General features: G+C 36.8%; 1 protein-coding gene across 1 annotated transcript in view; it reads right to left on the bottom strand.

Moving 5' to 3' along the window:
• The window catches only part of RIMBP2 (RIMS binding protein 2), a 114,622-nt gene that overhangs the window by 74,724 nt on the left and 24,153 nt on the right, over positions 1-15,745 (bottom strand). Inside the window, exon 6 of the mRNA XM_042828615.1 lies at positions 8,564-8,701. Within this exon, the coding sequence (XP_042684549.1) occupies positions 8,564-8,701 (138 nt within the window). The remainder of the gene's footprint in view (positions 1-8,563; positions 8,702-15,745) is intronic.

Here is a 15,745-nt window from a genome sequence, read left to right on the forward strand (position 1 = left end):
TCCTTACAAGCATACAAAAACAGTCTCTATCATGAATACATTTTTGACAACTTTGTTTTTTATGCTACTTGTGAAAAAGTATGTTACTTATATAATGAATCTGACAGGAACAGAGCTTAAACCATTAAACCATGTTATAGGTATTAATTAATGGTTTTCACTCGTTCACCAGCTCCTGAAAGGAGAAAGATGGATTAAAAAATATACTTACAGCAGAATTTAATTATCCATTTTCAAGCCACTGGCCTCCTGGCAGAAGTCTCTCAATGCAGTGCAGAATAGGACTTGGATTAAGAATTAATTTACTGTCAGCAATGATCTACAATTTAATGACTTAATCAAGTTTGGTATGAAATTGGTAGGGAGCTCTGGAGCCTAATATTGCTGCAGAGCCTGCTGCATCTGAAGACAGGTTTCAGAGAACCATAATATAATCAACATCCAGCAAATCCAAGATCTCTTGCAGTATATAGTCAGGAACTGCCTCTAGGAAGCTTATTACTGACATTACAAAGTTATGGGCCATAGATTTGAAGTTCAATACATACATTTGGCTCTTCCCTCCTCTTCCAGTTAAATCTCCTGAAGAAACTACTTTATGAATCCCAGGACTAGCATGTAAATACAGACCAGTGTGTGACTAGAACGTTTTGTTTTGTCTTTCAAAATCACAGTGTAAACATGGAAAGTAACTAATTTTAAAAAGATAAAAGGTTTTAATACACATATACTTTTAACTATTCAGAATTCTCCCCACAGTGGGCAATGGACTGCAGAGTTCTTTCTATAGGAGCACAGCCAAAGAAGAAAAAAAAGAGATTAAGAAAATCACATAAGGATAAAATATGCTATGCTCTGAGCCTTCATTAGAATTCTGAGATTTACAAAATCTTGATTATTTTAAAAATAAAATCAGTCTACATTTTCTGCCAGGAGCCAACCAGTGAAGTACTGCAGTTCTAAGTGTTGAAATGCAAAATGTTATACCAGAAATTGTGGCATAAAAAACTCTTACCTTTAGCTTTCAAGGCCAGATTTGAATGAACGCAGAGGCTCTAACCATTCCAAAAAATATGAGTAAGTTTCTCACATGGTGTGTTTAGCTAGGCTGAAATATTCCAAACTCTCTGCAAACAACCACCAGTTGCCAGAATACCTCGGGGAAAACCGTCAGAGCAGCTTACCTACTTTACTACTGTCATTGTTTTATCCTAAAACTATGAATCATCCTTTTGTCTCTTTTTCTGACGCCCATCCATATTTATATCACACCTGACCCAATGCCTCTTGTACATCCAAATGATTCTTTTTTCAGCACTGAGGACTGTCAGTTTGTTATCTTCTTTTTTTTTTTTTTTTTTTTTTCCAAGCAACCTGAGAGCAGACTGCCATCTGCTGCCATCTGTCACGTGGCAACAAAATTTAATGGAATACTGGTGGAAAGGTTCAGCCTTTACAGCCATATCACCAACAGCTGCCTCTGACATCATGGGCCAACATAAAAAAAAACAAGAGGCGTTACTTTCAGAACAGCTGTTGTATAAAGCTGCTGTATAAAACTGTATAAAAGTATGGACAAGATTATTACACAGATGTACTCCTTCCTGATACTTGCACTTATCCTGGAAGACCACACTCCATCTTCATTGTTAAAGGAAACTCATGATTAAAAATGATGAAACTAGTGTGAAAATGAGACCTAGTACAAGTCTAAAAGATACTGAGCTTAAGTTTGCTGAGGTGTTTGTGTCATTCAAACTCTTTGGCTAATAGCAAATTCTTGTAGTATTTCTACTAATGAATATGATGATGTCAAAACTTGAGTGTACATCAAATGTGAAAAAAGTTATTATATTCTTATTTTCAGAAAACACCCATCCACAAAACAAAACAAGAAAAAAAGGGCATAGACATGGTAAACTACTTGTAGAATACAATAATGTGGATGGGATCACTTGTAATTGTTTGAATACAAGAGGTAAGCTGAAGAAATAAAGAATGCAGAGAGAATGCCCATAAAGAAAATGAAAAGCTGGATTTGCAATTACAGCAGTGCATTGGAAACAGCAGTTTCTACTTTCTGAATGTCCCTTTCTTATCTCAGGCAGTACCTAATGTGACTAGCAGTCTTACAACAACCCCTCCACACAACACAGCTTCAGTGCTCTATCAAATCCTGAGTTCTCCACTTCCACATCAGCACCCTGCTTGGTTTCTCTTTAGCTCACATGCAAACCCACCCTATGTGGCACAGGTGATTTATTTATGTATTGTCAGCACAACAGGAAAATGGATGTTCCCAAATCTCACTTTTTTTCTGCGTTATTAATAGAAGTTTAATTTACTATGATCAAATATTTAATTACAATTTATGGTCTCTCAAATAAAGTTCACCATGCTAGATTTCCTTACAACACAACAGAGTAACAAACAATGCTTTGCTTTGTAAATTCAGAAGTGAATTCGCTTTCACTACAAACATCTTCAAGTTTATGCCACAAGTTCCTCTCTAAACAGTTGCAGAGGGCTAGCTGCTAAGAGCATGCAACAGCAAAGCCCGCCCCCAGCTCAAGTGGGAAGCTAGTCTGCTCACCATCAAAATGCCAAAGGCACAAAATAGCTTACTTGTCCCAATTTCTTCATGTTATTTTGGTGTACTTATAAAAACAACAACACAACTCATTAATTATAACCTTTCAAGAGTGGTGTTTGTTTTTCCTCTAAACTGTTAAAATTTAGAAGAACTGCAACCACAGTACTGATGGAACTATTTTTAGCCTTCAACACGCAGAGAATATTAGGAAGAGTCTCATCTTTCTTTAATGCAAATTTATTTAAGCAGTCAGCGCAGGAAACTTTAAAATATGCTAATCGCTGCCGTCTCAAATGTCTTTGGTGATGTGAACCTACCACAGAGAGGCTAAGTAAAAGGATCACTGTCTGCACTTACAGTGTCAGGAGGCATTCACATCTCGATAAAGTGACAGAGAAACTTATCTTTTATTGCTACGTTTGTGTATGCTTTACATTTTTAAAATTTTTACCTTTAACATCCTTTTCATATATAACACTCCTATTTCCTGGTATCTGAGCTGAATTGCCATAGTGTGTTATAAATGGAAATGCTTTTGATAATCACATGCACTGTTTTTCTTTTTAAAGTGATCCAGTGCTGATGAAAACAGGCCGGATTGACGGCCTTGCAGATTGGAGTTCCCTGTTAATCCACAAAGAAAACAAGGCACTGTCAGGGCAGTAGTTGGGCTACTTTCCCCTCAGTCTATCTTAACTTAAATCTGTAAGAGAGAAAGAAAGAATAACACAACATACACATAATATCTCTAAACTAATAGCCTGACTTGGCTGGCATACATCCTTGCCTCACTTTGCATTTTTACTTGCAGAGAGAATGATCTAAGAAAATGATGCATTTCTAGGACTGGCCTGCACCCCATGAACTGCTTCACAGAACCCTTAAAAAAACCCACACACATTTAAATTCTGCAGCACTCATTATTCTAAAGACAGCATGTGCATTTTAAGTGTACAGTTAAATGAATAGATTGTTTTCATCTAATAAAGAACTGAGCTAATGTCACTAGGCTTGCCTTGGCTTGAGCACCCTTCTCATGAAAGCAAGTGGCTTTCATTTATTGGGTGCCCCATCAGAAATAATACGTACTTCCTGCAGAGGTTTGCTTTGATCAGAATAAACTTATCTAAGATGGATATATAACTCTCAAGTTTCATTATATTTACAAAACTTCATATATAATTCAGGAGCAGCGTGGCCAAAATATTGGGAATTATCATTCTAGAATGTACTTATTTAACTGGAACAAGCTGCAACAAACAAGCATCACATCTGAAAGAGCAGGCAGAGACACTCGTTCAAATCACCAGTCCAAACCTATAAAATTGAACTATGAATTTAAAAAACAAAGGCCCTTTTTGAGCGGTACTGAAGTCAGCCAGCAATTAGGGAAGAAAATGCTAGCACAGAAATGAATAAACAAATGCAAACACAGGATTTTAAAGTACTAGAAGTAGCTCGGGCGGAATTCTTAAGAATAAAGTCACATGCCTTAGTCATACAGCTACATAAACACAACAATTCAGTGTGGCCAGAAATTTGTTTCATTGTACAATGATAACTGCTAGTCTAACATCTTTTTAACATTTGGAAGTAAAATTCTGCCTGCCTACAGTAGGCTAGGAAACTGTTAGTAAAGAGATACTGAGTTATCCTATACTTAATAGATATTCCATAGTTACTTTCTTACCTAAATGAAAAAAAATATATATATAAAAGTAAAAATAATAGCCCCGGATTTTTGGAGAAGACAATTTCCCACCGAAATCCACCCCCAGTCTTCTCTAGAAGACCAGTTTGGGTCCAGTATTGGATTTTATCTTCTGTCAACTGAAGCAATACAGATGGTAGAGTACATTTCACATCTGTGTTCCTTGTTTATATGTTACATTTTTATGCCCTTTTCCCCCCCCCGTGGACTTTCACGTGAGAACTGATCTGCAAATTTTCATGGCAGCTACATGAAACATGCCATCTATTGCTACAGAAGGTAACAGAAAATAAAAGAAGTAAATTTCAAAATAAGCCCACTAGTGGTCTTAATGCAGCGTGCTTTGCTGTGGATCACCTTCTGTTCCTTTATGACTGCATTTAACATTTCATGAATTCTAAAAAGCTGCACAGAGAAAATCATCTGTCTTGCTGAAATGGGTAATCTCACCTACATCGTTGAGATCATGCTCTCAGGCCAACGTGCTTTTGGCTCTGTATGAGCACGTGTATAAAATGTACTGCTAATTATTTATATAGCTCATTATCTCCTTGCTCTGTTAGACGCGACTCATTTCCTTTGTCCACCCGCCGCCTTTCAGGTAACAGTGAACCAACGGGCAGAATGTGTCTGAAACGACTGCTTTTTCAAGAAGGTAAAAACTTAACCAGTACAGAAACTTCATAGGAACATTCAGTGAAATCCTAAAATCCTACTGAGATATCTCACTCTCAGTAGGTTTCAGAAATAAGGCATTTAGATCGCAACCTTCCCGCTGAACACAGAAAATCACCTGTCAAGCTTTCTTTAAGAGCAGTGTAAGTATTTCACAGACAGCTGTGTGCATGTGGAAAGAGTATGAAAAAACATCCCAAGATATGCTGGGGCTAATTTCTCCCCCCGTTCCCCCCTGCAAAATAAGCTACACCAAGGTCACAGGTAGTGCACCACTTTCAGTAAATATTCCTCATGGTGATAAACTGTGGCCACTTGTATAGTGGATGCTGCATATACAGTCACACACACCACTGCATACAATAGCAAGAGAGCCAGACAGCTAGGCTGAACTCCAGCACAGTGATCAGAATCACTCTATCTCATTAATATCCAGCCTCATTGCTCTGCCATCATTAAGAGACTGCAAAGTACCTCTGAATAGCACGGAATGCTCATAATACTCATGAATTTAAAAAAATCTTTTTTCCTTTCAGCCCAGGTTTTGCCTAACATGATGAACATCTAGTGCACTCACCTCATTAAACAAGGAATCCAAGAAAACATTTCAGAAGCCATCATGACAGATTCCTGCTTTGCACAGAGGCAAAAGGCTTACATGGAATACAGCTTACTTCAGAGAAAACCGTACTGCTGAAGAATACAGTAATTACAATTTTTCCACCATGAGCGTGTCCGAGATGGTTGTATCTCAGCAAACTGATGCTGTTAGAGAAACTCTGCTGACATACTGCTACCGTGGTGAAAATGGCAATGTACTTGCACTAATGCCCTTTTTATCAACCTTAGTTCAACATTCAGAGCCCTTTAATTTACAATCAAGGACCTGCACGTCTTTCACTGCAGCTGCAGGTGGTGTCAAATGCTGCTGTTGCCTGGTAACTAACAGGTAACTGGTGTGAGTCTGCTATATTTATGTATGCAGAAAGCATACATAATGACAAAAAAACTTTTGTATGTAGATTAAAAATGTATACATATTTGGTCTTCATTTACTAAAATACTAGAGGATTTTTCTCTAGCAGTGAACCATTGCCTAATCATACAGTAGAAGAATTGCACTTCCAAAAATTCTTCTGATATAAATTTATTTAGATTATAATTATTCATATTATAAGATATAATTATTTAATAAGTATTATATTTGCAATTAAACAGTGAATAGAAGTGAACATAACTTAAAATGAGCCCCAAAGTACTGCAAATAAATATAATATGAAAGATTGTTCAGTATTTTGTTAGGAAACCGTAATCCTGCCATCAAGGTACCTACTACTCTCACTGTCATTGTCCTACTGCTCTCTCTGTCAATTTTCCTGGTGTTTGTCCATCATCTAATGATGATGAAAGAACATTTGGCTTAGATCTAATAAGAATTTCTTTTGCTGCAGCCTATTGTTTATTTTGCTTTCACTGTGCATCTCTGCAGAACGCTTGGCCCTGTGTTCACTAGCCATCCATTAGGAAACATTTTTTTGGAGAGTAATAAGTGCACTACATTACCCCTGAACACACAGTCTTCTGTTTTTGTGCAGAACATATCAAGACAGTCATTACTTACACGTCACTCAAGAGGCACCACCATACTAAATAAGTTTGCTGCGATAAACAGTAACCCAAGACTAATAAAATTATCTGTTCCATTTTGAAAGAATTAAGAGCAACAGTTGCTAATGTGGGGACATGAAGAGATCTAGGGAACAAGTTTCAACGTTGAGGTTCTGCTTTGTAAACTGAATTTTAAGATGTGTAATTGGCTTAGCACCAGCAAATAATGCTCTTCTGTCTCATTTGAAGACAGCATTTATCTGAAAAAAATATATATATATGCATATATCTACCTGCTTCAGGTTGAGAAATAAATCCCTCAAGTACATACCTAAATGGAAGCTCTGGAACTTTCAGTTTACTCTGTTTCAGGTAATTCTGAACTTAAAGAACAGGAATGATGTAAGCTACTTCATCTTGAACTAGTATGTGTAAATGAATATCTGACACTATGCTCTTGATAAAGACAAAAATTTGAAGTACAACTTGGCTTAGTTGTTGACAAAAAAAGTAAATCTCTAATAGATGATAGATGTTTCCTTGCCAAGTGACGAAGTTTCACATTGCTTTGCATTCAGAAGCAATTGTTCTGTTTCCACATCAACAAAACAAAAAACAAAGAATAAAGTCAATCTAGAGATCCAAACTTATCAAAAGCTTTTCCTGTGTCATTGATTTAAGTGTCTTAGGACTTTTATAGTGTTTCCAAAGTAATATAGAAAATATACACAATTCCTGAAATTCTTGAATTTCCAATAATAATTTTCATGTGTCTCCATTATCGTTACAATGTACTATTAAATGCCAGGGTTTGCTTCTGCAGGAAGCAGCATGAACAAACATCTGCCCATTGCTCCCTCCCCACAGGCATGCCACAGTTCTCAGTTGTGCCACTACAACTGATTCTGCATCTGCACAGGGAATTGCATAAGGCAGTGAGCTGTACTAAAAATAATGCTGGGGTGGACAGGGGAAGAAGTACCCTGATTAAGCAAGCATTTCTATGGCAAGGAAAACCATGAAATTGTGGCTTAGCTATCTCAGGCAACTGACAAGTTTTAGCCATGTACACAGTAGGTCTCTACATGCAGAGCTGCACTTGCTGCTGAAAACAGACTGCAAAATTCTGCTCAACACAACTAGTTCAATGTACCATCTACAAAAACTTTAGAAAGTTTGTCTCCCTTTTTCTCAATATTTTTGTTTTCATTATTAAGTCAATCTCTTCCTCTCTCTCAAAAAAACAGAAAAAAAACCACACTATAATTTTACATTCCAGAAAGAAGCAAAATACTTCATGTAATAAAAGCAAAAGCAGATAAAACAGCTATTAATTACAGAAAACAGAATGTAGTGTTCCATCTACAACTCTGAATTTAAAAAGAAACAAAAATTTGCCCCTTCATGCATTCAAAGATGTTTGTACTTACATAACAGTATTTTATCTGAGAAGAAACCAAGGCCCTGTATTTGAGCCACACCCCAATACCCTCTGGTACACCAACACAATCCTATAGTTGTTATATCCAAAGAATCTCTGATATGTTTTTTTTTGTGCTTTAACTACAAAAGGTGCTTGAAAATTAGAACACATGCAAGCACACGGAAGTCCAATCAGAAAAATCTGCTGATATTCAGAATCAAGTGTCCATACGTATGTACATGCCCGAGCAGACTGGACTGTTCTGAACACAACCCTCCAGCACTGGATCTTGCAATTTTGTGTACATGTATACAGAATGGAACACTCCAATTCCTATTTATATCACATTTTCCTTTCCTAATTTCTCCTTTCAAATTTAAAATTATATCCTAAGTACACATTTGTATCTAAAACACTCTAAGAAATCAATACAACATCTAGCGTTATAAAGATGGTGGAGCTAAACTCTCCTTCCCTCAAATATCTGCCTCAAAAGATCTCCAATCCGCTGTTGCTAGAACTCATGCAAGGAAGAGAAAGAGACAGAACTTACTGAAAACAGCCAGTGATGATACTCTTGATTTAATGTGGTGACATGAGACTTTGAAATCTGGGTCTCTTCTATAAACTCAACCTGATCAGATGTGCACGCTGAAGTTGCAGACTGCAGGCATGATGGATCATTTCCAAACTGTGTACAAAGAAACAAAACAAATAAGTGACCAGTTCATTTAAACTGTGTTTGCATGAACTGAGTAGCACTTACCCTTCTTACAACAGTGTGTTTCACTAACATGTTTTTCACTGCAAGTTACCCTGAAAACCTCTTGAAAGGGATAATAGAAATAATGCACTAAAGACAATGTCAGGGCAAGCAAAAAGACTGAAGTCTGACATCAGCCTTATACAAAGTATCATTAGAAACCCCGTGTTGTGCTTTTTTGTTTTTTGGGGTTTTTTTTGGTCAGCTCACCTACAAGCACTTACGAGGCATCTTCAGGTTTGCTATTTTAAAGTTTTTTGGAAGGAGCCAGCAACAACAACATTCTCAAAATCCTTTCTAAAGACAAACACACTACATTTTCAAGGAAATATAATTTGAAGAGGCACGTTTCTGCCATATCTTTAGAGAATTTGATGCTACAATATATTTAATCCTTCGTGTAGCATTTTCTTTTCTTACCAAGAGAACTACAATTATAAAACAACACTATAAAGGCCATTAATTACTGGAATAGACAAAACTCAATATCAGTACTGTGATAATTTCAAACAAATCAGCTCAATGTAAAAGCATGCACAAATACAACAAATTTGTTTCTCTTATTCCCAGAATTTGGCTTGTTAGTGTGTCAGTGTCAAAATCGACAACATAAGGATATCTATGGGATTATCCACTCTGTGGATAGTAACACATAGGTGAGCTGGAGCTCTTTTCACTAGAAAAGGATCAGAAATAGGTTTGTTAAAAAAATAAATACATAATGAGATGCAACTTACAACACTGTAATTAAAGTGTTCTTTTACTGGTATAGTTAAATCACCTCTAAAACTTCAGTTCTGTACAGTACTTCCAAAATATGCACAATGACCATCACTGTATTTGAGCAGTACATGTGTATAGTAGATTTGTATGCATATTCAACAGGCTGTCCCTTGAATTAACACATGTGCAGCACATTATTCATTACAAACATTAGAGACTGACTATTCAACAGTAATTACAAAATGAACACAAAGTGTAAATGTAAAGATAAACACCTCTGGTCTGAAATCATGATAAAAAACAATGCAGCAACAGAATGGATAACATCCTGCAAGAAATTCATTGGCTTTGGTAGATGGTAAGCATAAATAAGTCCTTTGAAATATTTCAAACATCTTATTTTTCACTAAAATTGAATTCTAAAAATAATTTTGTATATGGCCCCTCCACATGCAAAATGGCAAGGCATATGAATTGTACCATATATGCACAAGCTAAATATCATAGGTTATTATCCAACAGATTGTTCTGAGTTAATGATAGATATTTCCACTCATACCCCCACATTTCTATCTATGTTTAAATGTCTTTACTTACATAATGTCAAATATCTTCATCACCAATCTAATTCTGATGGTAACATCAAGGCTGTAGAGCATGGAAATCACACTGAAAAGCGTGAACCCTTACATTTTTGTTAGTCTTGGGCCTGACAGCAAAGCATCTTTTATTTATTCATGAGTTTCCTGAGAAGAACTAGGGGTTGCTTTGTGTCAGCTGAATAGCATTGTAATTCAATCTTCACTGGAACCTGTTTATCTGAATGACTCATTAAGGTGCAAGCTTACTGCTAAAGAACTCTGTTTCATAGCAAGTATATTTTGTTAAGGAAATATGTGCTTAGAGAAGGTCACTTTATGTGATCAATAAGTTTATCAAAGTTCATTTTTCAGAGGGCACGTTATTTCTTAAAAACAAAAACAAAGGAAGCAAAGCATAGTCACACCTGCCAGTAATAGAACGCCGCAAGGACTGCATCGTTGGCAAGTAGAATATTTTAAAGGCAAAGGCCTTGAAGATGAGGGCTCACTGCTGCACTAGAACAGAAGAGTTTCTGATGTGCTCAAAGCTTGGCGTGCAAACACAGGATTTGCAGTCAAAACACGACTGAAGAGCTCCATCCCATTTTGTTACAAATGCCAAGGTCTTCTGAAATTCTAGTCTTTCCAGAGGGGAAACACCTCACTGTCAGAACCTGAGATCCGCTTGTAAGTAAGCAGTATAACATACTTTCCCATTCCATACAGATGTCACAGGACATATGGAAGAACACGTATCTATCCCTATTCATAGCACCCATTCACTTGGGTGGAAACTGCTTTCATGTACAATTTCTTATAGAAACACAATTCATTTCGTTCATGATTGAAATGCTGCTCAGTGAGCATGGCTGATGTAAAACCCAGTGGTTCTTGAAAAATGCCAGGAAATACAATTTCTGAATCTTATGGCCAGTGAAAGCAAAAATAGACTGCAGTCAACCAAAACAATTTGAAATTACTGCAGTTTGATTTGACGAAAGTCTGCATAATAAGTCTGATGAATTAGCATTCCAGCACTGAAACAAGCACAGTATTACATGCAAAAAGTAATAGGGTCTTTATAACCATAAAAAAAAACAATGCCAGGGTACTGCATCCTACCTAAAAGACAGTACCACCACTTCTTCCAGAAGACCCCAACAGTTCCTCCCAGATTTGCAGCAAAGTTCTGGCACTGATCCAAAACCAAAGCCCAAGGAAACATGGAATGCTATAATTTTTTTCAGCACAACTGTCTGCAGCTTCTGGGGGTGGTTCCTTATTTTCCTCCACATTCCTAACCTTGTGCAGTTTATAAGATCTGACAGGGTCACAGTGCAGTAATTTGGCCACAGGCAGCCACCTTTCCAAACACCGCACATATATACACACACTGTGCTCTTTGGACTGGCTTGCCACCAGAAAAAAATAACAAATAAAAAATAAAACAACATTCCATGCATTTTGCAATTATTTCTGTTTTTAGTTTTTCAGTGCAAAAAAGCCAGTATTTATTACAAGTCTTTTCTACCACCAAGTCTTATCTAAACCAGCCGCTCTACACGGCCAAAGAAACAGGGGTGTAACTGAGGTTAACTATAAGTTACATGGACAGCAACAGGGGAGAGACTGGAGAAGATGGAACATGCTTTCTACAGTAGGGAAAGGATTTCCTAATACTGCTATCTTCTAAGAAGCAAGCCTTAAGGAATTATGAAAAATAGCTGTTTGAGGAAGAAAAAATCCTTTAATCGCTTGCAAAATTATTACCTCTTTTCCATAACCTGCTCACTGTTAATCGAACGATTCAAAAAGAAAAACAGCAAGCATTTCAGTTTTGAACTTGTTAACCACAACAATGCATACTTATTTTTTCCAATTCTGAAAGCATTTTGCTCTTCAGTTACGCTACTCCTTGGTCTTGCACTCTAAAAACTGTACTTGGCTACAGGAAATGAGAGGATATATTTTCTCAGACTGGAATATAGGAGGAAAAACACAACGCAGCTGATTCATTGGTGAGGAACATCAGTGTAACATTCACTAGAAACATGGAGCTGTTATAAAAAAAAACTGTGTGGGGAGAGAGAAATAAGGAGTCTTGTCTGAGGAAGCCATGATGATCTTAGAAATGGTCTAAGAAGCAGGTTTGGCACCAGCAGTGGTTAGTTTGTCCTCACAAAATATCTCAAATACCATCTGGAAAATCCAGCTCCTGATATCCTTTCAACCCATGCAACATATGTTTGTTTTAATATTCTGGTATTAAGTTAAATAATACCTCCACCTTATTTCAACTGAGAATAGAGAAATATTTTGATGGTATTTGACCCGTGATTTGAGAGTTTCCTGGTGGATTAAACAATCACTAGGTTTGTACTATTACTTCATATTTCAAAGTCACAAAACAGTCAATTAGCAAGATCACACCACCTGGTCCTTAATCTTATTAGAAAAGACAAATGTCTGCAGCATCAATTATTTCATAGAGATTACTGCCTTAGCACCATTAGCCTTTACATCACACAGACTCATTTTGAATTTTCAACTCCATTGTCATTTTTTCCTCTTTTTAAAATTACAACCTTTAATTATGTTCCTTCTTTAATCAACTCTATAGCTACGTCCATTCATTTATGGATGCACTAAGAAACTAAGAAAGAAAGAACTTCCAAAACTATAAGGCCAGTGCAAAGCTTTCATAGCATTTGGCAGGCCTTAATCTCTCCTGCAAGCAGTACTTCCTTTAAAATATACATAGGTCCTGGTTTTGGCTAGAATAGTTTTCTTCCTAGTAGCTGGAATGATGCTGTGTTTTAGATTTTGGATTAAAATAATGCTGATAACACAGATGGAAACGTTCTTGCTGAGCAGTGCTTGTACTTTTCAAGAACATTACCTCTGAATATGTGTCAGCGGAATCGCTGGCTAAACACTGACTCCAGAAATGTATTAACCACAAGCATTCAAAAGGTGAGGAACACCTATTGGACCTCCCTCTAAACAGAGGAGCATCGATAAGTAATTGCTCAATATCAACACCTAACATAACACTGTGTTTTTGATGTTTGGTATTTTAATAGAAAAGATTAGTAATAATTTTGCAACAACAGTACTATTCCAGTGAAGTTCTACATTTCTCCATTAACCTGCAGAATCTCTCTTATTGGGTGAGCATGTGATCACAGCCAGGAGAGGACCTGTCTCTGTCCCTAAGAAGTTGCTAAGATCAACTTTTAAGTATTTGAACTCCTCAACTGGGCACAAAGGCCAAGTGCTGGTCTCCAGTGGCCTGGGAAAACTGGAATGACCAAATAGCCTTGGTCTGTCCTTGAACTAGCTCCTCTACATGAATTCTTTTCTTTAATTCTTATACTTGAAATAAGAGAGCCAAAAGCTTTTTTTATGTTTCATCATTGCAATAGACAGCACAGCCATAATATCCTCCTGATCACCAGATGATCTAGTTGATTGCTACAGGTTAGATCATTAGATCTTACAGTTTGGGAGTTATTTCGATTTTTCCTTCTACTTTACCCCCCACACATTGATTCTTTTTTTTTAATCTCATTCCTTTCTCTCCAAATCTGTGATCATCAAAACTCACTTTCAGGCTCAGATTAGGCCAAAATCTCTGCCATGCCAAGGACAAAATCTGCCCTTTTCTATCTGTGAAGTGAGCAGCTATTGTTACTATACTCTTTGCTTTTAAATTATTCTTGAGTTTTCTGATGTGCTAAGCAGGAACTGGTCTCTTAGGAGTGCAGAAGGCTATGAGACATCAAATATATAAATCTAGAGCAGCAAGTTTTCCCATTGGTCCAGGCATATTTCCTCTTCTGTTTTGTTTGCTTAAAATTATCCTGTTACAGATAGAGAAATTTCTTGTAATTTCTTAATAAAGAATCAAAATGATATATTACTTTAATTATATTTTTTATTTTCTCATGCATAACTAATAGAACTTTCTAGTATCATTTGAACTGATAAAGTTTTCAAGTGATGTTTATGAGCCAGTAGAACAAACGTACAAAAAGCAAATCAGCAATAAGAATGAGAAGTGCCAACACCTGCTCCACATGCAAACTTCTTCTTCAAATAGGAAAACAATAAGAAATAAGTAAACAATAACACCCCAGGACCAGGGGAATCCTATTTCACTGAGCAAATTTGGACAAGGTCAGAAGGCCTGATCTTTGGCACTGGTGTACTCTGTCTGAAAGCTGAGCTGCCATTTAAATACTTACAAGGGAGCTGTAATTGAGAGGTTTGAGAGGGCAGGTTGAGAGCTGTGAGACAGCTGTGCATGTATAACATAGGAGAATGAAAATATTCATGAAAACGTGAAGGAAAGGAGTATCAAAACATGGCATTTTACTGACATCTGAGTCAGGATGCACAAAAAGGTGATCTGTAACCTCTTACTTGTGTGGTCTGGGACACAGGCACAGAAGAGAAATTCCAACTCTTAATAGCTGCCAAAAAAGTGATGAAAATAATAGTTTCAAATCAAATGACAGAACAGTAGATGGAACTATGCATCATTTTTGTGAGCATTTCTAAAGAAATAGAGAAAAAAAAAAAAAAAAAAAAAAAGGGAGGAAAAGCAGCTGCAAGTATAGTAAAGCAGAGACACGTTGCAAAAAATTTTCCAGAACCTGCTGCATCTTTTAACTGGCTACTGTCAGCACAATATCTCAGCAGATTAAGGGTTCTTGCTACATAATCTCCCTTCCTTCCTGGCTCTTAGTCTCTTTAATTAAACTAAATACACATGTCCCTCTAGTTTGAAATCCACAGAAATTACAGATTCTTTGCACGCAATTTATTCTGTTTGACACCATAAGCAACGCAAGAAAACTCTGAGAGCTTACAGTAAATTCTTCCTGCAGGAAAGGACAGATAACACGAATCAAAAGCCAACGGCATACCAGCAAGATGTGCAAGGGCTCTGCCACTCTTTGCCTGTGTTCCCCTCCTTTTCACAAGCCCAAATATGCCTTGAACACACAGAAGAGAATATTTTCATTTTGTTCATTTACTAAATTGCCTTCCTGTCACACAAAACACCATTCCATAACTAGAGAGGACAGAATATCACATGCTTATATGGGTTAAATAATACTTCGAGATAAAGATATTTGAAGAGCTATCTTGCAATAAGCCAGATGTTTGAAATGGATGGAATTGCAAGATAAATTCTATGTTAATTGTTCCCTTTATTTTCTACATTACACTTTAACTCATTTATTAAAATCCATCCCAGTACTCAGTGCTTTAGACAGGTCTCTCACAAGGTCTACCATCTTGAAGGAAACCCACTTTCAGTTTTTAAATATAACATTGCAAAATGACTGATGTATTGTCACTGCCCTCTCCTGGAAGAGAGAAAAATGGGACAGAAATCTTTAAGCCATACTCTGGGGTTATCAGGTATTTGACAATTGTTCTAGAGCTCTTTTTATCTTCAAGAGCTCTCAAACTTTAATTTTCCCCATGAGGTAGATGTGCAGAACAGTAACAACTCGAAGTGTAACAACAGAGTAACAACAAGGAGGTGGTGATGAGGTAAACTGAAACCTCGAAGAGGTTGACTACACAAGACCTTGTTGATTTCAACTAACAAAACACTTCCCGCTTTGGAAAATAAGCTCTAATCATATTCAAA

This window comes from Centrocercus urophasianus, unplaced genomic scaffold (genome assembly GCF_019232065.1).
Source record: "Centrocercus urophasianus isolate 14NV4802_14NV808 unplaced genomic scaffold, USGS_Curo_1.0 seq_30, whole genome shotgun sequence".
NCBI lineage: Eukaryota > Metazoa > Chordata > Aves > Galliformes > Phasianidae > Centrocercus > Centrocercus urophasianus.